A 22,424-nucleotide genomic window follows, 5' to 3' on the forward strand; every position below is an offset into this window, starting at 1 on the left:
AAAGAGAGAAAAAGTTAAAAAAATAACAAATCATCTTTCCCGTCAATGTGGTGCAAACTATTTTCCGGCCATTTGTGTTTCCGGCCAAATGTCTAGAATTCTGATCTAGACCGCGTTCATAATGTGTACAAAATCAAAAGCGTCTCATGATTAGTGTATCTAAATTTAGTATTTTCAGATGCCTGTTATTTCATTGCCTTGAACCTTGATTGCGTCTTTTCCAAGGGTATAATTAGTATTAGTGCTTTGCTTTTGTTCTTGTGATGACTCTTGAGTCTTGAACAAAACAACTTTCTGACCTCTATATCGCAGGAAATCTTCAAGAGTAACCTGTAATGAAATTGTCTAATTTTCATCGGTTTTCTTTTTTCTATTCAGGGTCGACTTCCGATCAAGTGGCTGGCTATTGAGGCTCTATTTGATCGCGTCTACACCACCCAATCAGACGTCTGGGCGTTTGGCGTGTTGCTATGGGAGATTTTCACGCTGGGCGGTTCACCCTACCCCGGTATCCCTGTTGAAAGATTGTTTGATTTACTGAAGTCCGGATATCGTATGGAGAAACCGGAAGTTTGTCCCAAAGAAACGTAAGATAATTTTACCAATTTTGTATACACATTTTGAAAATCTTTGATAGTGAGTTTTCCCCTGCACATAACAAATTAATCAGTTGATAGGAATGAGGCTTTCTGGTCTGATTGTTATTGGAAATTCTATTAAAGAAAAATGTCATTCTGACTTTGATGATCTTACGATAAATTGGAAAATGAAATTCATTTTGAATAACAAACTTTAGAATAAGTAGAAATGGTAGGGTGGCATAAATGACTTTAAAGCAACGTTCACTGGTAAAAACGCCAAAATAGCGCTGCGCTTCAGCCGGTAGTAGTGTTCTATACTGGGTAGCGATCTGACGTTTTCTTTTCTTTATCTCTATAGATATGAAATCATGGTCAAATGCTGGTATGAGAACCCGACACATCGTCCAAGTTTCGCTGACCTTTGTATTGAGTTGGAATTACTCCTTGAAGAACTAACGAGTCAGGTAGGTTACGGAATAGATTTTTATTTTCTTTAAATGATTTTTTTGTCTTTCAATCGTGAAGGATTGACTTCGATACCCTAAGGATACTATCCCATCCGTCATCACTTCATTCAACACCTTGTGACAACCAGGCCAAGTCAGTAACACCAAGCCTCTCGAATCTGGTTTCTATAAAGACTTTAATCTTCATTTTTCTTACAGGATTACATTCTCGTCAAAGCATCTTCCAAAAAGTCGGTGAACGACGGCGATGAAAGTAGCGACTATGACGACGAAAACGACGACGACGAAGATTATCCCGACGAAACGTCGTTAATACTCGATGAAGACGAAAGCCGACCTTTCCCGTTCTCGGAGAATCTACAACAACACTTCCATCCACCTGTTTGAGACGAAGAGTATCGAAGTTTTAAATGGTTGGTTAATCGAGACCGAGTAGAAGGGAGAATACTCTAGTGGAGTAGTAAAAGAGAAAAGCTACCTAGATTCCAAGCTAAGCTTGGATTAGACCCATGGAATTAAAATCGTTGATACTTTTATACCTAATATAACGTACAATTGGTTTATCGTTGGGTTGGATGGTCATAGCTTTTTCAAACACAGAGTCAGAATGTATATAGAGCCTACAATGTAAATACCGAAAACTGACTTATAGAGCAAATTGAACATTTCTCACCTCAAGCTATGGATGAGCTTAAGACATTGAATAATCGAGGTTAAATTATTCTACATACTCGATATCCTATATCGACAATGTTCGTATAATTCATCGAATAATCTCGATCAAAAAATAGAAATGTTGATGGTTTAATTTTTTACCCTTTACGTACTTGAAGTTCAAAAATTGGAATTCGTTTTTTATGAAAGAAAAAATCCTGTTTATAGCAATATCTTTTAAAAATCTTGTAAACATATTGTATAATAGAATTCATCTAAAATTATACCAAAATTATTCCATCTTTTTAGGAATCAAATCCCTTTCAGTGGGAGGAACCTGAAAAAATGGAATACTTTTGCAATCTTTTTTTTAAATATCCTTTTTTTTTTAAGATTTTTTTATTTTATTTTTTGTTGTTGACATGTTGTCATGATTGTTTTTCAAAGAGACAAAATGCAACAATTCTTTTCGTGCCCTTCACGTGTACTAAACATCAACGAAATTTTCTTTCTCAAAAGTATATAATTTTCTGCGAAATTCCCTTTTAAAATGGAGATTTTCCTATAGACCTTTTTCATCTAAGAAGTATCTAGATATACTTTTATGAGGAACTGTTTTCAAAAATTCAAGACAAACACTTACAAAACAATCTTCTTTTTTCAATATTCTGTTACTTTTTTTACCCAATTTTATTTTTTATATCTATTGATAATTTTTCTTTATGAATATATTCTGCATTTGGACAGAAAATGCAGTAGAATAAAATGGACAAAAATATATATTTGAAAATAAGAAATAAAATCAGTCTTGTTACTAAAATTGTACCGTGTAAATATTTTGCAATGCAGCGCCTTCCGATTGAAAAACCCTATTTTGTCACCAGAGGTCAATATTTTTTCCTGATGAAAACTTGGCCTCTGGTACCCATGGTAGAATAATTGAGGTAGCAGGATGAATTTTAAAAGGGGGGTAAGAAGCTCAAGGCGGGGGTGAACAGTGATAGAGGTGTTTATCATGTTTTGTTTTTTTTCCAAACTCTACCGCCACTATTTTTTCCGTAAACCGTCCATCACGGCGCTGTAAACTCTACGCTCGAATCTACCCATCTATTTACCATCCCTCTAATGGACGATTATAGCATCGTCTACCCTGGAAGGCAAGGGGGAGTTAAGCTACCCGTCACTTTCACAAAAAATGAAAGTCTTTTTATTGTCTACAACTCTGATTTTTATATGCTTTGATGCAACTTGCTTATCACACATTGTTCAGTTTTTCGCGGTGGAATGATTTAAGTAATAATCTAAAAAGTAAGAAATTATTCAAGTTTTCTTCCCATAAAGCAAAATGGTCATCTTTCAAAAAGACAGGTAATTACCCGGGTTGGCAGAGGGGTATTTGCGGATGGGACCTCCAAAAACTGACCCTTTTGGAGAGACTTTTTTGAAAAATTTTCACTCTAAATCCAAAAACTTCCTAAATTTAGATCGTGAATTTTCCGACCCTTAGAGAGACTAATTAAATTTTTCTGAATTTTGCGATCCTAAGAGGGACTTTGAAAGGTAAAAAAACGACCCTCACCGTCTGCACATACCCAGTACCCATTTTTGCCTAAGTCCTCCCCCGGGCCTCAGAAAGAAATGGAAGCGGATTGTTGTCAACGGATCGGTTTGGATCGGAATGATTCGGAAATTCAATCCGAATGGTTTTGCTATATCCACTTCAGATTTTCTGAACCAGATTCTTTCTGTTTACAATATTCATACAAAGAAACTTTATTGATTGAATTTAATTTTCTACATACATTTCTATTGTTTGAAACCAATAGAACCGTTTTGATCCAGCAGCACCACGGATCGCAAAAAAGGTGAAAAAATCCAACTTTTCTTCTATCTACCCATTTTGATCAAAAACACATGAACATTTAAACCGTGAACCGTTCACGTGAAAAAATTTTCCAACCCCCGGACCTTATTAGGACCCCCCCCCCCGTTTATTGATTTTTAAGAATATTTTCAGTTAGTTTAGATTAGAGCAAAGAAGTCACCTTATTTTGCTCCACAAAAAGCCTGATTTTAGCCTATATGTACCTTATTTTTAGGATCTCCTTCAACCCCCCGGCAGTTAGGTCCCCCCGCAGATTTTTTTCCGTCAGCGGACGTAGACCTGAATTAGCGCATACCTGAATTTAGCGGTCAATCCCGGGTTAATAATCAACCCCCCCCCCCCCCGGTTTAATAATCGAACCCCCCGGTTTAAACGAACCCCCCGTTTAATCGAGCCCCCCCCCCGTTTATATTTGGCACCTACGCAATTAATACAAATGGATTGACTTGAAGATAATCCCCAGAGCAATATTAATCGTTCTGAACGTTATCGATCCATTGAAGATTTTTCCGGCTTAGATATCCCGCCCGCAAAGGAAAAGATTGCCCATGGCCGCCATAGGCGTGTCTCGAGTTGGTAAATGATAATCATTGAGGGCGGAGGGGGGGGCGGGAGGACCCTGAAATAAGGACAGTCGGGTTCAGGTGTCATAAATAACTCACTACTCTATCCCTTCAGATTTATTTGAGAGTACCGTTTAAGATGGACCCGACTGTTTCATTTGCACTAGCCTTTGGCCACGTAAATTACCGCTCGCTGAGCTGTTTGTTTACATCCGAGCACGATGATCGAGATTGAAGCTCAAGTTGAAGATTTTTGATTTTTGGACATTGGAAACCTTATAAAACAATTCATTTTTCTTGATTGGACTTTGCCTGATGCGTCCTGAAATCCAGCTTTTGTTACTGCTGCTTGCTGTTCCAGCGCAATATCTCATCTCAAAATGGATGACCCCTCAAGCAGCAGACCGAGAATATCTCACAAGACGGTTATGGCGGTAGCTATATCATTTTTTAAATCCAAGCCTATTTTTATTATTCAAAAGAAAGCCTTCTGTCAATCAATTGTAAAAGGGGTTACGCATGATACGAAAATCTTGTGTTAGCAAGCGAAAGGTTTTTTACACTACAGTATGTGGCCCCCAAAACGGAGATCAAATTTGAAATTTCACTCAAATCTAGAGGAAAAGAGATTTTACAAAAATTTTTGCTGCATGAAAACCTTTAACATCTCTACTTTATTTCCTGGAATTTCTTTTTCAAAATTTTCAATTTCAACAATATTTTTCAATCGCTTAAAGATAGGTAGCTTTTTTCTAATGGCCCCCAAAACGGAGGTTTGAAATTTTAGCGATTTCTCGAGATATCTTTAAGATATGAATACAAAATTTTGACCATAGTTTTGAAATACGATTTAGAAGGTTTTGGGCATAAATTTATTTGATAAAATTTTTACAGTATACGCCTGGTTGTCAAAATGCAGGTTTGGGGCCCCCAAAACGGAGGTGTAGTTAAAATCAAATTATTAAGCCCAGTGGTAATAGGGGGAAAAACTATGAACATATTTGTGTTTTCCCTTAAATTTACGACCCGATGGATGTAAAATTTATTATTTTTATGAAATATTTCAAGATTTTCGATATTGCAAAGTCCAAACTGAAAATTTAGAAATTTTCAAAATGACAATTTTGATTTAACAACGTCTTAATCAAGTTTTGAAAACAAATCTCTTTTGAAAATAGTTCCATTCATGTATGGAATAAGTTGTAAAAATTTTAGAAAAAAAGCTTAACTGAAACTGAAAATATTAAGCTTTAAAGATATTTTTCTCCTATATTTTGCAAAAAAATGACAGAATTTGCCGTTTTTGCTGATTCAGCGAAAAACTTTATATATAATGGTAATCTTTTTTTATAAACTATTAACTCAAGGTGATAGGAATAGAATTCCAAGATTTTTTCTTTTTCTCATATTTAGAATTTTCGGTTTTGTCAATGCTGATTCTAGGGCTCCAAAATACTGGTTGACCTTCAAGATGCTATATCTTTTACCCAGCCTCTAAAGTCACAAATGTATTTGCATTTTCTGAACGGCATTAGGTGTAGAAAGTTTCCTATACCCCGTTTTCATAACTTATTTTCAATATCCAAGGAGCTAGAGTGAGTTATATGCAATTTTTATCTAATTTTGGTGTTAAAATATTTCCTTTAGGCGCAAATATGTTATTTTGAATCCGTCTCAAACCAGCAAAAACATGCTCATTTTTAAGTATAACCATCATTCTTTCAAAATAAACAAAAATCGTTTAATTCTGATAAATCTACAAGTCAGAATCTTCATCTTAATGAAAACCCCCGTTTTGGGGTCGTCTTCGTTTTGGGGGCCATATACTGTACATACCGTCAGCGAAACTTTGCGATTGCTAGTAGTGTACAACGGAAAAGGACCAAAACGCCACAAAAGTAGATTTAAGACCAATTTTTAGAAGCGAAAAGATCCCAGAGATGGGGCAGGTATGTTTTCCCGGGAATGAGAAAGTTAGCCATTTTATGATACAATTTTAAAAACTTATACCCAGCCTTGCGTGATGCGTGATCGGAAAATAATTCGAGGCATGATTTGGGCTATTTTCCCGATACTTGCATGGTGAACAAACCATTTAAAACACGAGAGCAAGGAAAATTTCTATCAATGCATTTTAAACATGTACAAACTCCAAAAGTGAACCAAAAGAAAGTTGATATTCTATTTTCAAAACAAACTGCTTTTTTGAAGTTTTTTTAACTCAAATATCTTAAAATTTCGACCTAAGATAAGAACATAATAAGGATTTTTTGGTATAAAAAATGTTTTATTATACTTTGCGCAAAGTAGCGGAATTTTGTTCCGTCTTTTTTTCTTTTCTCGTTTTGTTAAATCAGGGGGTAATGTATATCTACAAAAATTGATCTTGTTCATAAAAATTGAAAATATTTTACAATAAGAAAACCAAAGGAAAATTTATATTTTCAAAATAGATGAAACTAGACGGTAGACGGTTCCCGTCGTCGCAAACGCCGGTTAACGGTTTTGCTTGCACATCAAAAGCCTTTAAAATACTATAATGTGGGTTAATTCCTGACATCGTTTTGGCTTAGAATGCTGCATTCAAACAGGATTAAAGGAACGATCCCACTTTTCGTTTAGTTTGCTTGAACCATCATATATTCAAGCCCTCCGACAGCTCCAAAACTCTTGATCAACTTTTATCCATTTCTCACAAGAAAAAATCTTTCAATGAACCATGGTCTTGATTTTGCGTACTTTCAATTTTCTGTGTGACGTGTGTCCAGTAGATGATGTTGAAAAGAATGTAAGCTGTTGGGAAGAGAACCATACTGGCTTTACCCACTAATCGGACAGCTCGCTTGGTCACGTGCATACAAAACGGGTTGCCATAGATACAGAACTTCAAGTTGGGCCAGAATTTGCAGAAAGAGCTGGTCTTTAGATGTCATTTCGTTTACTCACAGCACACTACTTTTTATTGACACTAGCAAAATAAGGTTTAAATTAGAATACTTTTCTAATAGGGAAAAACTGACTAACAATCACAATAAATACCATTTTGACTCCAGAAATTAGTGGTGAAGACATTGATTTTTAAAAAGTGGTGTATATTTGTAAGGGGGGAGGAACGTGAGTGTTCTGAAATCCGTGCAACCCGCTTGCTAAAAGATTTCAATATTTACACATCTTCCTCTCTCTATCAAAACAACTCAATGAATGAATTCAATTTTTTAAATGCCTGTAGCAAAATAGCACTTTAATGAAAGAAGGAAATTAAAAACCCTTTTTAGTCTGTTTTTGTTGTTTTTTCCCTCCAATAAATTCTGAGTATTTCGTAAAAAAATGAACAATTTTTAACTTGAGAAAAGTGTTAATATGGATTGGATCTTAAGTTTTGACTTTCATTTCATTTTTGTGCCAAAGCTCCTTGACATGATCACGTTCCATAGCTCAGGGATCTCCTCTGGACCATTTATGTTCCCAATTTGGACCAAAAATCTTGTCCACTAATTATTCAACAAAGGAGAATATTGCTCTACAATGCGACGACTATAAATTAATATCTGACATTAATTTTGAGTCACATCTTATTTTCGTTTCTAGGATTTTCTCTGACACCTCAAACGTTTTTCGTAAAGCTTGTGACATCAAAGAATGGGCAAACTATTTGAATTATTTGAAAGAAAGAATTTTACAGAATTCTGACAATGGTGAATGCCCTGCAAAGGAAGTAATGCTTTACATGGAGCCCAATGGATATTTCTCAGGCTCTCCAGAACCAAGGACAGATCGAACCAATGTCAAATATCGAATTGGACAAGTCATAAAGCATAAGAAATTTGGATATCGTGGTATAATTGTAGGATGGGATCCAAAAGCAAGGGTAACTATTAAACATTTTCTAAAATATTCCTTGACAAAAAATCACCAAGCAGAGTAGTAGGAAGGCTTAAGATCAAAATAAACACATTGTTTCAAATTTTATTCGAATTCTGTCATTTAGAAGACTAGCCGCAAAGTCATTTCAAACTTTTCAAGTGATAGAACATTTGAAATATTGTTGGTAAAAGAAGATTTAAATTTGATAAATTTTTTTCAACCTTTTTTGTATTATAAGAAATTTTAAGATTTCACGGGGACTCAATGTTGCCAATAAGATCCTTTCAAATTTCCTAATGGAAAACCCATTGAAATAATTAATCATGTATATACATTAATGTTTTATTGACTAACAGATAAATAAAATTAAGCCTTGTTTACAATGAGTTGACTTGAGCCTCGTTTGCAGGTTGTACCTCAATTCCTCTCTGCGATCTGACACGTTGACAAAAATGTGAGAAGATGAAGTTCACAATACACCAAAGGGTCTAATAACGGGTTCGAAACAAATAAAACAGTTGCCCATGTTAATAGGTAACTTAAGATGAAATCATTGTCACTCCAAGCAACTGACAAAGGGAAAATCACAGACATTGGAAAGAAGCAAACACTAAATGCTATGAGGACTGACTTTGCCATTTTAGCTGCCTTAAGTTGTATTTTTACCTCCTGAGTATTGTCTCTAGCACTGATCAAAGTGCATTCTCGATTGATTTTGTATTGTGACCAACATAAACTAATATAAACAGTTAATGTAATGAAAATTGATAAAGCATAATATAAACCTATCGGTAATGGACTGTGGATGACTAGATAAACGAGAATTGATCCTATAATTAGAAATAGCCATACGATAGTTAAGATAAGAAAGATAGTCTTTGTTGAATTGCATTGGAATCGATGAAAAGGTCTAACAATCTTTAAGTATTGTTCCCCGTTAATGAGGACGATAACGCTAAGTGACATTAAAAGTAGAATGTTTGATAACATACGAAACCATGTCAGAACGGTACAATCTAGTCGTTGATAATTGGCTGTTGCATAATGTCGGTAAACTTGTAGTGGATGTAATGTGACGCCGGTGATCAAATCTGTCAACAGCAGTGTGATTAAGAATTGGTGATATGACGTCTTATAATAAGACAATTTGTAGAAAACATACAATACTGTTATGTTTGTCAGTATTGTTGCAAACATGAGAAAGGTATACACATATAGAAGGATTTGATAGTTGATCAGTGCGGCTTCGGTATATAATAAATTTGAAGGCTTGCACGATTCATAATCAGCATTGGTTTGTTGAAAAGTTGTGTTGTTAAGAGCCATTAGATTTTAAAACACCAGTTCCTGCAATATAAACCCTGTATATTTGATATATAACAAGAAGCTCACAATTTAACGGTAAAAATTATTCACAAAAAACGTTCTATATATTTATTTTCGGCTCTTTTATTTTTTCTACCGGCTGTTCTATAAAAAAGGCATGTCAATTCCAATATCAACAGATTTCTTTATCACGCGGGAGAAAATTTTAATAATTATTGTAGAGGCCTGAATGTAATAACAATAGATTTTAAAAAGTGAATCTATTTTCAAGGTTACACGTTTTTTTTTTATTAGAACCCAGTTTGTAAGAACATTTAGGCTGAAATTTGGCAAAAATTTAAGAACATTATAAGAACATGTCCAGCCTGAGAATCGAATAGTTTGACGAAATTCGCTTAAAAATCTTTAGATTTCTTAAGGAATTTTGTGCAATTATTACTGTAATTATTCCTCTCATCTAAAAATAATAGCAAATTTACTCGATTTTTAACCCAATATCGACATTCAAAGGTTTTATTAGATTTTAAGCGAATCGATTTCAAGAACGTCAATAAGAACATTTCAGGCTGAAAATTGATGAGAAAATAGGCACATCCAGCCTCAGCTAAAATTAAGACGTTCTAATAAAAAAAAAAACGTGTATTATGTTTCACAATCATTTTCCCAATTTCTTATTTTTTCTTTTTTTTCCTGCTTTGCAATTTTCTTTTTGATATATTATCACTTACAATTTTTAAAGAGACCGATTAGGACTAAGATTGAATAAAAATTCCCTTTTTTACTTGTTTTCCGGCCGGGTGAGATTGAATTTATTCTCCATCCTGTCGTTTTCACGCCTGTACCAAACTCTTCTTCATTGTATGCAAAGGTAACATTAGATTCTGTTTGTTACCAATAAGAGACATAACGCGCCTGGTATATTTTTTTATGCTAGTCTTACTGTTGGGTCCAGGATTTAAATTTTTTTTTTTGTAATCTCGTTATAATTAAAATTCAGTATTGATTATAAGGAGGGATTTTTATATTAATTCTGTTACCACTTTTTTCCGGCTGTAGATTATTATGAATCCACGGATTGAAAGATTTTTTTTCATTTAAGGCACCTGATTATTGGATACAAGTGAATCATTTCGATCCGGTAAGCATTGGCCATTTATAATCAAAGAGGGGAATAGCGTGGTATTACTCCTACCTTAAAGGAGGAAATTCTGGCGGAAAGAAAATTTGGTGTTCCTGCCAAAATTTATTTTTTCCTCCATCCACCAAATTAAATTCCCGCCAAATTTAACTCATTTCACGCATTCCCCAAATTGGTGCTATTTCAAGCCTTAAAACAGGTTTTTTTGCTTATTTAATAACTCTTTTGGCCAAAAATATCCTGCAACCGCCAAATTAAATTCCCGTCAAATTTAATTTATCTCGCTATCCGCCAAATTGAATTCCTTCTGAAAAAACTTTTTCGGCCACCCGCCAAAGTAAATTCTCGCCAAAATTTCTTCCTTTAAGGTAATTTTATGGTGAAAATACAAAGAGCTATCGAATTAGTGCTCAGGTACATTTTGGTGCTCTATGTCTTTCGACCGCCCCCTAAAACAATCGGTCACTGTGAGCATAGCGTCAGCCTGGGTTTAGGTCAAAGGCAAAAATTAGGTCCCCGCTGAGATTTAAGTCCCCCCAAAGATTTATAAATTTTTTGTTAGCCCCCAGGACTTTTGGCCCTAGACACTTTTACAAAATTGATCCAGTAAAAAAGGGTTTTCCAATGTAAATATAAAAATATTGCGCTGCAGGGGAAAATTTTTCAGATTCATGAGCTTCAATTTGAGTAATTGAAGCCAACTATTAAGCTGAATTATTTTAGCCCCCACGTTAAGTGATGAGATTTTAGCTCCCCCCAAGTACATAGGTCCCCCAAAAAAAGTGGTGTACTTCCAGCCCCCTCCTTTTTTGGGAAAGATTTAGTGTGTAAACCCTGGCTGATGCTATGGTGAGGACTGCTTTCCTATCACCACGCTACTAAAGAGAAAGTTAAAACTTTTGAAGAAGGAGAATCCTCGTAAGAGGATTTAGAAAACTTATCTCATATTCACAGTATTTTTTTTAATTTCTAATTTCATATAAGAACAATTTAGCGATAAAAGGACCCGAAATCGCTAATACCAGGTCTCACAAAAACTTTATGACACGACAAACACAGTGAGGATGCTAAGCTCTAAGCTCTGGGAAAAACGAAAGGTTTTCTATGAATTCAACTCCAAATCACAAAAATTTAAACAATATTCTATTTTTATACGTGCCCTCGGGACCTACCCTACGGAAGCCGAGAAGGGACATCCAACTTTTCTTTTTTGTCGACTTTTTTTCTTTTTTGGCCGACTTTTTTTCTTTTTTTGCCGACTTTTTTTTCGACTTTTTTTCTTTTTTTTTGATTTTTTTGCCGACTTTTTTTCTTTTTTTGATTTGAAGACCTACCCTACGGAAGCCGAGAAGGGACATCCAAACTTTCTTTTTTGTCGACTTTTTTTCTTTTTTGGCCGACTTTTTTTCTTTTTTTGTAAACTTTTTTCTTTTTTTGCGGACTTTTTTTCTTTTTTTAACTAACAACTTTTTTTCTTTTTTTGAAAATTTTTTTTCTTTTTTTTGAGGACTTTTTTTTCTTTTTTTCACAAAACCCCCGGGTTTAAAAATGGTGTGGTTTGTTATGTTTCAGTGTCTAGATCTCGAGATAATTCATATCTTTTACGGCAGATTGAATCTAGCAATTTTTTTGTTTACGATTGATATTTTTTTCGAAATTTAGCGGTAAATTTTAGTTTCAATCTGTCATTTGTGTAAAAACCAGGCGAGCCGCTCAAGGCCGCGCAACTTTTGTAGGATCTGTTGGCTTCAAATCCTACCAAGGAGATTTTATTCTAGTCCTTCGGGCTTATACTTCATTGATCTAAGGTGTATATATACTGAAAAACTGCTGACTCAAATGAAAATATCGATAATTTTCAATACTTAAACCAAAATATATGTCGAGATCTAGACATCGAAAGTTAACAAACAATACCAATTATGGATACTAATAAATTAGAGCCGCCAGCTGTGAGAAAGATTTTTCCTAAAAAAACGCTCCCAGCAAAATGACGTCATCGGAAAACGCCAAAAACGTCCATTTTCGCCTTCAAAATGCCATTTCTCGGCACTTTTCACACCTGATTTTCAGACCTCGAAAAAAACGTTAGTTAAGGGGGGACTCTTTGATTAACTAAAAATCGATTCACTCGAAAACTGCAGGAGATTCGAAGGGCGATTTTTTCTTATCAATTCTTTTTTGTCAATTCTACACTTTATTAGGAGCATAATATCAAAAATTTGCCCTCGTCAACTAAAAGAAAGCAGTCTCGAAAAGTAAAGTTAAATTAAAAAAAACCTTTTTTTGAAAAAAAGAAAAAAGTCTGCAAAAAAAGAAAAACAGTTTTCAAAAAAAGAAAAAAAGTCCGCAAAAAAAGAAAAAAAGTCAGCAAAATAAGAAAAAAAGTCGGCAAAAAAAGAAAAAAAGTCGACAAAAAAAGAAAGTTTGGATGTCCCCTCTCGGCTTTCGTACTACCCAGTTGGTACACAACATTGTTTCGTTCATCTAACGTTATATGGGCGTTGTGGACATTGGATAAATTATGAAACAACGTTGTGTGTCAATTGGGATAATCTCTTTCTTAATTTAGCAAACCTTTTTCGTTTTTTTGTAGACGTGGAGATATCAACCAAATTATTCAGTACTTGTCGATGCCAGGGATCGAGAAGACATCCAGACTACTTATGTTGTTGAAGAGAATATCGAAATAGTTTCCGATACAGAAGTAAAACATCCTGAGACTGACGAATTTTTTGAAGGTTTTGATGGAGCGCAGTACACTCCACGGCCTTTCCTTAAAGAACTTTACCCTAAAGATTAGGGACAATTGTGCCTTAAAAACGAGTATGGGAATTATCGTCGGGCTGTCTTTTTTAGCTAAATTACTTCCAAAACCATCACCATCAAGCTCACAAATGAGAAAATGAAGTAACGATTAATTATTTATTTTTTGACAAATTTAAATTAATATTAAGCATTCTAACTAGTTAGTTAATCAATTTAACAAAAAAACAATATTTTTTAACGTGTAATCCTAGTCTTAAGCAGGTAAGTGCTGGTTACGATTCTGCTTGTTTAAAATTTCACCAACGTACACGTTATTTTATAAGAACATCCAAATTTTTTGAAACCTTTGGATGTTTCGAATACTTCTCGAATTTTTAGCCTTCAAAATGTTCTTAAAATTCTTTCTTAAAAAACCCATTTTGTGAGTATTTTTGTGCAATTTCCTAAGAAATTGGGTGTTTTAGAGTCCATAAAGTCTTAATTGTTCTCAATATTTTGGTCATCGAAGCCTTACGTTCTTATATAGTTTGTTCTTATAAAAAACAACGTGCAGTACTAGTTGTTGTATGGATTTTATCGTGTCCGAATTTTGTAGGATTTTTTCATTCCTTTGTCTTCATATTCACTAAAAAAAAGTTCTCTAACGAAAATTTCTTTCAGACGATTTTTCTAGGTGTTAAAAGATCTTAGGCAAGGGCTCCATATTTTAGATAAGATTTAGAATTTTTTTAGAGTATCTTAGATTTGAATCCTTTTAAGATTTTTTCTAGTATTTCATGCTAGAGTTGAACTGAAACGACAGAAAATACCAAAAGTAAAAAAATGACCTATTTTTCAATACTTTTTATCTACTACCATTTAAAATGTTTTGAAGGAAAACACTCTGATTTTAAATGCTGAAAAATGCCCCTTTAGAAATGCGGTACATATTCCCACACCTTCCTTTGGCCTGCTTACCTTCTTTAATCTAATCCATCTAAATCTATTTTTTGTCTATATAATGAATATGAGATTGTGACTGTTAAACCTTTATTGAAGTATTTTAATTAATTTCGCGACTTCTATGAGTAGTATTTGATTTGATATTCGATATTGTCTAAGCTTGTGTTTTTGTGATCTGAATTTATATTTTGAAGGGCGAGTCAGGCTTCAAGTTCAATTGAGTTTAACTTTTTTCAATATGGCAGAGCAAGAAATTACCGCAACAGAAATCAAGGATGAAACTCTTGAAGAATATTACGAGCAATCCATCGTTCCACCATTCCACAGATGCTATCACATCAAGCCTTTTAATGTTGTTTTCTCAAAGAATTACCCCAGACATCATCAGTTTATTCAAGATTTTGAAGTTTTTAAAGATGATGTTTTCGTATCCACTTTTCCAAAATCTGGTAATTTTTGTGAACTGCCAGAATTCCTATGAATCGTTTTGTTTTAAGGCATGCGGAGGTTTATTTTGTCCTACTATCAACCATTATTTTCTTTCCATGTATTAGCTTTCAAATCCATACATTAGGTCACAGTAGGTCAATGAAATACAGTCTACGTTCGTTCGTTCGTTCGTTCGTTCGTTCGTTCGTTCGTTCGTTCGTTCGTTCGTTCGTTCGTTCGTTCGTTCGTTCGTTCGTTCGTTCGTTCGTTCGTTCGTTCGTTCGTTCGTTCGTTCGTTCGTTCGTTCGTTCGTTCGTTCGTTCGTTCGTTCGTTCGTTCGTTCGTTCGTTCGTTCGTTCGCTCTTGATATTCATGATGTAATCTTTGCGCCTAAACAACTTTGCCGCCATTATTTGTGGTAAAAAATTTGGCCAGCTAACCTATTTTGTATTGAAACCGGGGGTTCACGAAAAAGAAAGCCTAATAATTTGTGATGTAGTATGATAGAATTATATATCTTTTTAAAATCTATTGTAGATAATTTAATGAAAGAGTTTTTTCTTCGTTTTGGAGTATTTGGACTTCTGCATTAATCTTTTCCTTTTTCTTTCGGGGGTCCTTGCGTTGAAAACACCAAAAATGGCGGCCAAATGTTATGACTTGAAGTGTCAATCAACGAAAATATTACATCATGAACATCGTGAATTCATTCATTCATTCATTCTCAAAATTTGATAATACTTCATCATCACTTTCTACACGCATTTTTGTTTTCAGGAACTCGTTGGCTTCAAGAATTAATTTGGTGTATGCGTCATAAAAATGGAATCGAAAAAGCGAAATCCAAAGATCTTGATGAGAGGGTACCCCATTTTGAGTAAGCCAGATTTCATAATATTATGATAAGACTACAATTATACAACATCATTTCTAGCATTGATTTCAAACCCCCAAAGAGACTATAGATTTGAAACTCTTGAATGGGAAATGAAGCCACTTATCTCCCACAAACGCCAGATTAAGAGTAAAACCCATCGGTAAATTTCAAAAATAATTGCCGCTTAAAACAAAGAAAGGGCTTGATTCAATCGTCATTCTAAATGCTGTGAAAATCTAAAGGCTTCACTTTCTCTTGCTCCAGAAAGGTTGAAGATTCCTCTCTGGCCTCTTTAGATTCAATGATTTCAAGACACCAAAATTATTATCAGTGGGTCATTACTTCCGCAGAGCTTTTTGGAATGATTCAAGTTTTCTGACGTTACTGCTTTTTTCATTTAGACTCCCTTTTGTAATGGACAGCAAGTCTATTGAAGAGGATAAATCATACCTCCTTAATGGAATAAACAACCTCTCTCGACCAAGAACGTTGAAAACTCATCTACCTTTTCCGATGCTACCGAAAGGAGTACAAGAGAAGGGTGCTAAGGTAAATTTTATTGACTTATCAAATTCCAAACATTTTCCTTGAAAAAATCAGCTAAGGCAGGCTCCAAAATTCATTTCTTTCGTGGTTTTAAGCTCAATAATCCTTGCAATCTTTTAAACATGTTTGCTTAATGCACGTGTCGAATTCCCTTAGCCATGCCATCTCTGAAATCCGAGTCCGAGTCGTGTTCTTAAGTTTTCTTTAAGCCGATTTCTTATAAAAAGAGGCGTGTATTGACAATTCATTGATTGGAATAATTTTGTTTCATCTTCAGATCGTATATTGTTATCGCAACCCTAGAGATACAATGTTGTCATTGTTTAACTTCATGAAACTCATACAAAATTACACTGGCACAATGGAATTGTATTCCGATGTCTTCCTCAAAGGCCTCACACCTTATTACTTACCCTACTTTTCTCAAGTTTTGGGATATTGGAATCGACGTTCCCAAGAGAATCTCTTGGTACTATGTTATGAAGAAATGCAGAAAGATTTGCCATCAGTTGTTCGAAAAATTGCTTCATTTTTGGACATTGAAATGACAGATGAAGAAGTTTTGAAATTATGTCATCATACTTCTTTTGATCAAATGAAAAAGAACCCTCATGTCAACGTATTGAAGGTATTTTTTTGTAAAGGCGAATTGTTTTGTGTATTTATATAGCAGATTTTCTAAACTTTTTAAACGCATTACTCTCGGGTACCTAATAGCCGGGGGGTTGGAATAAGCAGGGGGGTTGGAAAAAATCTCAAAATTTAATAAGCGGGGGGGTTGGAATAAAAATGTCATGGATGGAAAATGTTTGAAAAGGAGGCTAATACAGCAGAATTAAGACAAAAAAGGGAACTTTTCCCAAAAATTAATAAGCGGGGGGGGGGGTTGGAATAAGAATGTCCTGGGTGGAAAATTTTCGAAAAATTAATTAGCAGGGGGGGACGGCTATTAGGTACCCGAGAGTAGTTGCATATTCCCGTAGTTTGAATCGCAGACTTTAAAAAAAAATTTGTCTCTAAAAATATTTTTCGCTAGAGGATGAACAGAAGCCTAACTTTCCCGGGGCCCTTAGAGACAGTCATGTCCTATAGAATTATAGACTTGGTATAAACCTACTTTGGCCCAGAAGATTTTCCTTTTAGATCACACCCCTGTCTCGGTGACTTAGTAGTGGGGTTAAAACGAAAGGGACTTATTCAGATAGCAATGGTAAGATCGTATCGTGTAAAGAAACATTAGAAACATTTAGAAGTTTCTTTTCTTAATTCTAGGGACTAAAAATGTACGACGGACAATATTTGAACAAAGGAAAAGTTGGACAATGGAAAGATCACTTCAGTGAAGAATTGATCCAAAAATTCGAACTATTTGAAAGAGAAGGATTAAAGGGAACTGATCTGGAGTTTGTTTTCGAATTATAAACCGGCAAATCGGCAGTTTTTTAACAAGAGCAGCGTCAAAATTTGAAATTACGATTATCTATGATGATTCTATCAAAAGTTATTGGAATTTCAATTTTCATGACGTCATCAAAATAGCGCAAAATTGAGGATTTTTGCGAATTACGCAAAATATCAAAATGAAAAAAACATCTGCCTAGACTGAATCTTATTCTACTTAGTTCTACCAACGACTTAATAAAATAGATAGACCAAGAACTTCATACAATGGCTCTTAGAAATCTTTTGTTTTCTATTCATTTTGTATTCTTTTATCTTGCCGTCTTTCCGCAGTCCGCGTAAGTCATATTACAAAGAAATTAGACTTATTAAAAGCATCTCTAAATAGTGTAAAATCAATTTTATCGAATTTCTACTGACCATAAACAAAATTTTCGATTTTTTTTGCTTATGTCAGATCGCATTTTTAATCATCTTTCTCACAAGATATTTTTCAATATTTTTCGACAACACTGTGGCGCTTTTCAGCGCATTTTCTTTAAGAACATAAACATTTTTGAAAGACTCTAACTAAGAAAATAAACGTGCGTTCATGGTGCGTTCTTAAGATAGAAAACACAAACACTATCCAAATACAAATGTTATAATTTTAACAATGTTTACTAATTTTTAAGCCTAAAAGTTTGACTTGAAATTAAGAACATATTCACAAAATTTAGGTCATGTGATCAATATCAACCAATAGCTAATCTTAAAAAAATACTTTTGCACGTGGAATAACATTTTAATGATGCAAAAAATCATTAAATTTTTTATCATTCTTACGCGGATCATTTCAATAGGATACTGGTCTATCTATTTTATTAGGTCGTTGGTTCTACGCTTCGCTTGAGCCCAAAATGAGGTTCTGAAAATGATTTGTAACGCTGCAAGCATTTTGACCCCGCCTTAATCCCCTGGAGTACCAACTTTACTTTCTCATCTCCATTCCCCATCAATCATACTATCATCAATTCCGATACTGTCAGCCAATAAAAAAGGGCTGTAGTAAACGTTTCGTGATTCAGAGCTAGCTCTCAACATGTTGTGATTGTGAACGGCGAATGTTGTTAGAACCAACGATTCCAGCTTTCAAAGTTGCAAAAGGATTTTCGTGTGATAGATTATCCATCGATAACATGTTTTTTTTATAAGCATTGCACTTGTAATCATATCTAGGCTCAGATATAGGGAAAAATTAAGCATATGGCAAGCATTACGTGAGCCTACAAAAACATTTTTTCCTGATTTTGGCTTTTTTTGGCTGAAATTTTTTCGGATTTCCAGTATTTCCCTAAATTTTTGCTTTGGATATAAGCATCCCTCAAGCATTTTTTCAGCCTTATTAAACTTTCGACCTAAGCATCTCTGAGCCTGTTTTCGGATTTTTGTATGCTTATAAAAAAAAAAACATGTCATGTAGCCAAAATACCAAAGGGATTTTCTCAAATTCTTCGACCTCTTGAATGTCTATAATTGTAAATCCTCTTGTCAACACTGAGATTTTTCTGCGGATATAACTTCATCATGAAACGTTTGAGAGCAAAAGCATCATCACCTATAAGAACATAAGGCATCTGTAGGGAATTTCCGTGCGGTAAATTTGCCGTCCCATTTTCAATACTTTTGGCGATTTTACATGCATTCCAAACACCACCATCATTTACTCTACCGTTTTTAACAACATCAGCATACAAACATTCATAATCAGGCCCTGCAATAGAAGAAGGGTGACAGAATGCGGGAATGTTTGTACTTTAATCGTAGAAATTTTAGCGAGACTAATTTTAGCGTATATTAGCGAGTCAGAAAAATCTTGATTTTTTGTGGATTTATTTTAAGCGAATCACGATTTCAAAATAATTCGCGTGGATAAATTTTAGCGAATACTCGTATCGAGACTCGTATTACATTATTGATTTAATTCGTTTTCTAGCATTTCTTTGCACTGAAACCCTTCCTATTGATAAAAATGTATCAAGGCAATATAACCAGAAATTTCGCGCGGATAGATTTTAGCGATCTTTCGATTCGGCGTGTTTTAGCGAGATTTACTTTAGCGAAAATATGGAAAACTCGCTAAAACGCTAAAATTAGTCTCGCTAAAATTTCTACGATTAATCGTTTTTCATCGTCATCATTAGCGTCATCATCGGCAAGCGCATCACTGATTGACAGCAAAGCTAGCTTTCTTCTAGCCTATATCTATTCCAACACACTGTTTTTTTATCACGGTGTTATCAAAGGGTCAGGGTCAGAATTCGCCGGAAATCTGGCTGTCGAAATAGTCGGTCTCAGTCGGCGGGATAGTCGTCCGACCGACGTAACCGAGGGGCAAATCACTAAAATAAATCTCGTACACAATTTTATAAATCAAAAATAAATCAAAAATAAATCATGAATAAATCATAAATCAAAATCAAAAATAATCAAAATAAATCAAAATAAAATCAATAAATCAAAAATAAATCATAAATCAAATAAAATCAAAAATAAATCATAAATAAAAAATAAATCATAAATCAAAAATAAATCAAAAAAAATCAAATCATAAATCAAAATAATCAAAAATAAATCATAAATAAAAAATAAATCAAAAATAAATCATAAATAAATCATAAATCAAAAATAAATCAAAAATAAATCAAAAATGATTCAAGTCCTCTAGGTCTTAATTAAAGTATATGAATAGAACTATTCTTCAACTATTCTTCAACTCGAACAATTAAAAGAACCAAAAAAAAAACAAAGAAAAAAACAAAGGCATCATAGTTATCATAAATGTTATCATATACATAACTCGTTTTTTCAACGCTCAAAAAAATAACTCAAAAAAAATAACTCGACCTCAATTTCCGCAGAGCAGATAACTTTTTTGAAGGCCGAATGACTATTCTAACGGCCAATTTTCCGCTAGGCTATACTAGACGTCACGGCTTTTTTTTCTACGCTGTAACGTCTATTCCACTTTGTGAATTTTTTCAGTATCAAAAAAATCGAACTTGCGTCAAAACACTTGAAAGGCTATTTTTCGAGAATCGTCAATGTGGAACTCACTAAGAAACGGGATGAAAAATCCCAATTAGCCTCCGTCTCAGAACGCGGTCAGAAAATTTTGCGGATAATTTCACAGCGAAAATACATCCAGTGAAATGTAAGTAATGTATCATGAATCAAGTCGACTGACATAATTATACACATAATACATGTTACAAGTTCTGCCTACGGATTCTCAAGCTGGGCTATAATAAAACTATTACATGTTAGTAGCAGACCCGACTGACAAATGTTATGTAGCAGGTTGAAACATGAGTTTCTGCTGGAAAGATGCAGTTTGTTTTCAAGTTAAATCTTCAAAATAAAGCAAACTGTGTGGGTTTCTTTACTTCCAAACAACCTACCAATAGTTTTGGAACACTCCATAATAAAGGAAGATGGCTTTTCTTGTGGATTGGCTTTCTGATACCCCATATAAACACGATGTGACATGAAAGTGAAGAGACATGATTTGTTGGTTTTTGTTTGATTTGTTGACTCATATATATCATGGCAAATGGGATAGCAAATGACTGTTCATGTATTGCTTGGCTCTAAATATGATACCTCTAACTTTGAACACCTCCAGAATGTTGAAAAAAGCATTTTACGAGATAAGTTTCAATTATATAATTTTCATGGAAATTTTTAATCGACAGATTTGGCTTGGCGTCAGTTTTGTTTGGTTGATGTTTGGTATCCTGATCATTAAAAGCAATGAAATGCCACACAGTCACTCTACACATGATGCCTCCAGCCATGATTGGTATCAGAATGTTGGAAAAAAAAACATTTTACGAGAAATTGTTGATAGAAATTATATTGACTTATTTTTACAATTTTGGCGGTGTGGGTTTAGTTGGTTGATAATGTTTACACTGTGGGATGGTTTTCAAAAAACTTTTATATTGATTTTTGTTTGTTGGAATTGATTACCAAAAAAAATGAGAACTTTTTTTTTGATAAATACTTTATTTTTTTCATGAATCGAAAAAACCGTGTGGATAGTATGTCTTGTAGTAACCAATGCAATGTCTGTTCTCAAATTTTGAAAGCTCTATACCTACTGAATTGAAGCTCTGACTAGCTCTGTTTTTGAAACTTTGAGCCATGTTTTTTTCTTTGTTGCTATCAAAGATAGATTTTTAAATTGTCGTAATGTAAATTTATGGTAAAGTTTTAGTTTTTGAGTTTAGTTCATCAGTATACATACAGTAGTTTTTTTTCAGTAATCCTTTCTTGTAAATATAGTAACATTTAACCAGACTCATTGCCCTCATTATATTCGAATTTGTATTTTTTTAGGACTGATAAGTACCTACATATTTTTAAACACCAAAACAAAGCAAACAACATGCCAGTTCTTTCTGGACAAATATATATGTATACTTTATTGTGTGCTTTGAGTTCTATTTTAATCAACCCTCTCAAATGCTGATCTTTCAACTATCATTTAGGAGTATAGAATGGGCTTCCATAGTACCATTTTCTCTAAGTATTTTGTGCAAATTTTCAACAAAATAGACTTCTTGACTGTCCTTGTCTCTTATGTTAAAGTTGTTCTGATGGAGGACATTGCTATTTTTGGTAGCCTTCACATATCAATAAGGAGCTTTGGTGTAAATGTTTTTTTCTGATGAAATCATACTAATCTGAAACTATTAGGCCTTTATGAACTTTCTAGAACAATAATCTTGCTCCAATCTTGAGAAATTTCCCTGCCATAATTTCACAGATTTCCTCTGCTTTCTGCTTGAAAACGCTGTCGTATAGCCGAAAACGAAAGTGAAACTGTGAAAACATCCGCAAATTCGGGCCCAGTCCTCTTCCGAGACGGAGGCTAATTTTCCGCCGGTCGGATAACATTAGCGAGATTATGTATCTGAGATATTCTACGGCTACGCTTG

At 34.2% G+C, this 22,424-nt stretch overlaps 3 protein-coding genes across 5 annotated transcripts in view; all 3 read left to right on the forward strand.

Annotated features, from left to right (window-relative positions):
• Positions 1–2,165, forward strand: part of LOC136814396 (fibroblast growth factor receptor 4-like) — a 36,994-nt gene extending 34,829 nt beyond the window's left edge. For 2 of the 3 annotated variants that reach the window (XM_067070934.1, XM_067070933.1), the window contains 3 exons: positions 379–587; positions 940–1,045; positions 1,247–2,165. In XM_067070934.1, coding sequence (XP_066927035.1) covers positions 379–587; positions 940–1,045; positions 1,247–1,435 — 504 coding nt within the window. In that variant the 3' untranslated portion in view covers positions 1,436–2,165. The remainder of the gene's footprint in view (positions 1–378; positions 588–939; positions 1,046–1,246) is intronic. The other variant, XM_067070936.1, reaches the window with a different exon arrangement.
• Positions 2,166–4,308: 2,143 nt separating this feature from the next.
• On the forward strand, positions 4,309–13,568 carry LOC136814398 (uncharacterized). Its single transcript, XM_067070938.1, has 4 exons — positions 4,309–4,575; positions 7,739–8,018; positions 10,440–10,478; positions 13,075–13,568. Exons 1-4 carry the CDS (start codon positions 4,466–4,468, stop codon positions 13,279–13,281), a joined length of 636 nt encoding a protein of 211 aa, XP_066927039.1. The 5' UTR covers positions 4,309–4,465; the 3' UTR covers positions 13,282–13,568.
• A 650-nt stretch (positions 13,569–14,218) lies between these two features.
• LOC136814397 (sulfotransferase 1B1-like) lies at positions 14,219–17,710 on the forward strand. The gene is made up of 5 exons (XM_067070937.1): positions 14,219–14,638; positions 15,396–15,495; positions 15,897–16,044; positions 16,319–16,669; positions 17,314–17,710. The coding sequence occupies exons 1-5, from the start codon at positions 14,428–14,430 to the stop codon at positions 17,461–17,463; spliced, it is 960 nt and encodes a 319-aa protein (XP_066927038.1). The 5' UTR covers positions 14,219–14,427; the 3' UTR covers positions 17,464–17,710.
• Positions 17,711–22,424: the final 4,714 nt, after the last annotated feature.

Source organism: Clytia hemisphaerica, unplaced genomic scaffold (genome assembly GCF_902728285.1).
Source record: "Clytia hemisphaerica strain Z4C2 unplaced genomic scaffold, Clytia hemisphaerica genome assembly, whole genome shotgun sequence".
NCBI lineage: Eukaryota > Metazoa > Cnidaria > Hydrozoa > Leptothecata > Clytiidae > Clytia > Clytia hemisphaerica.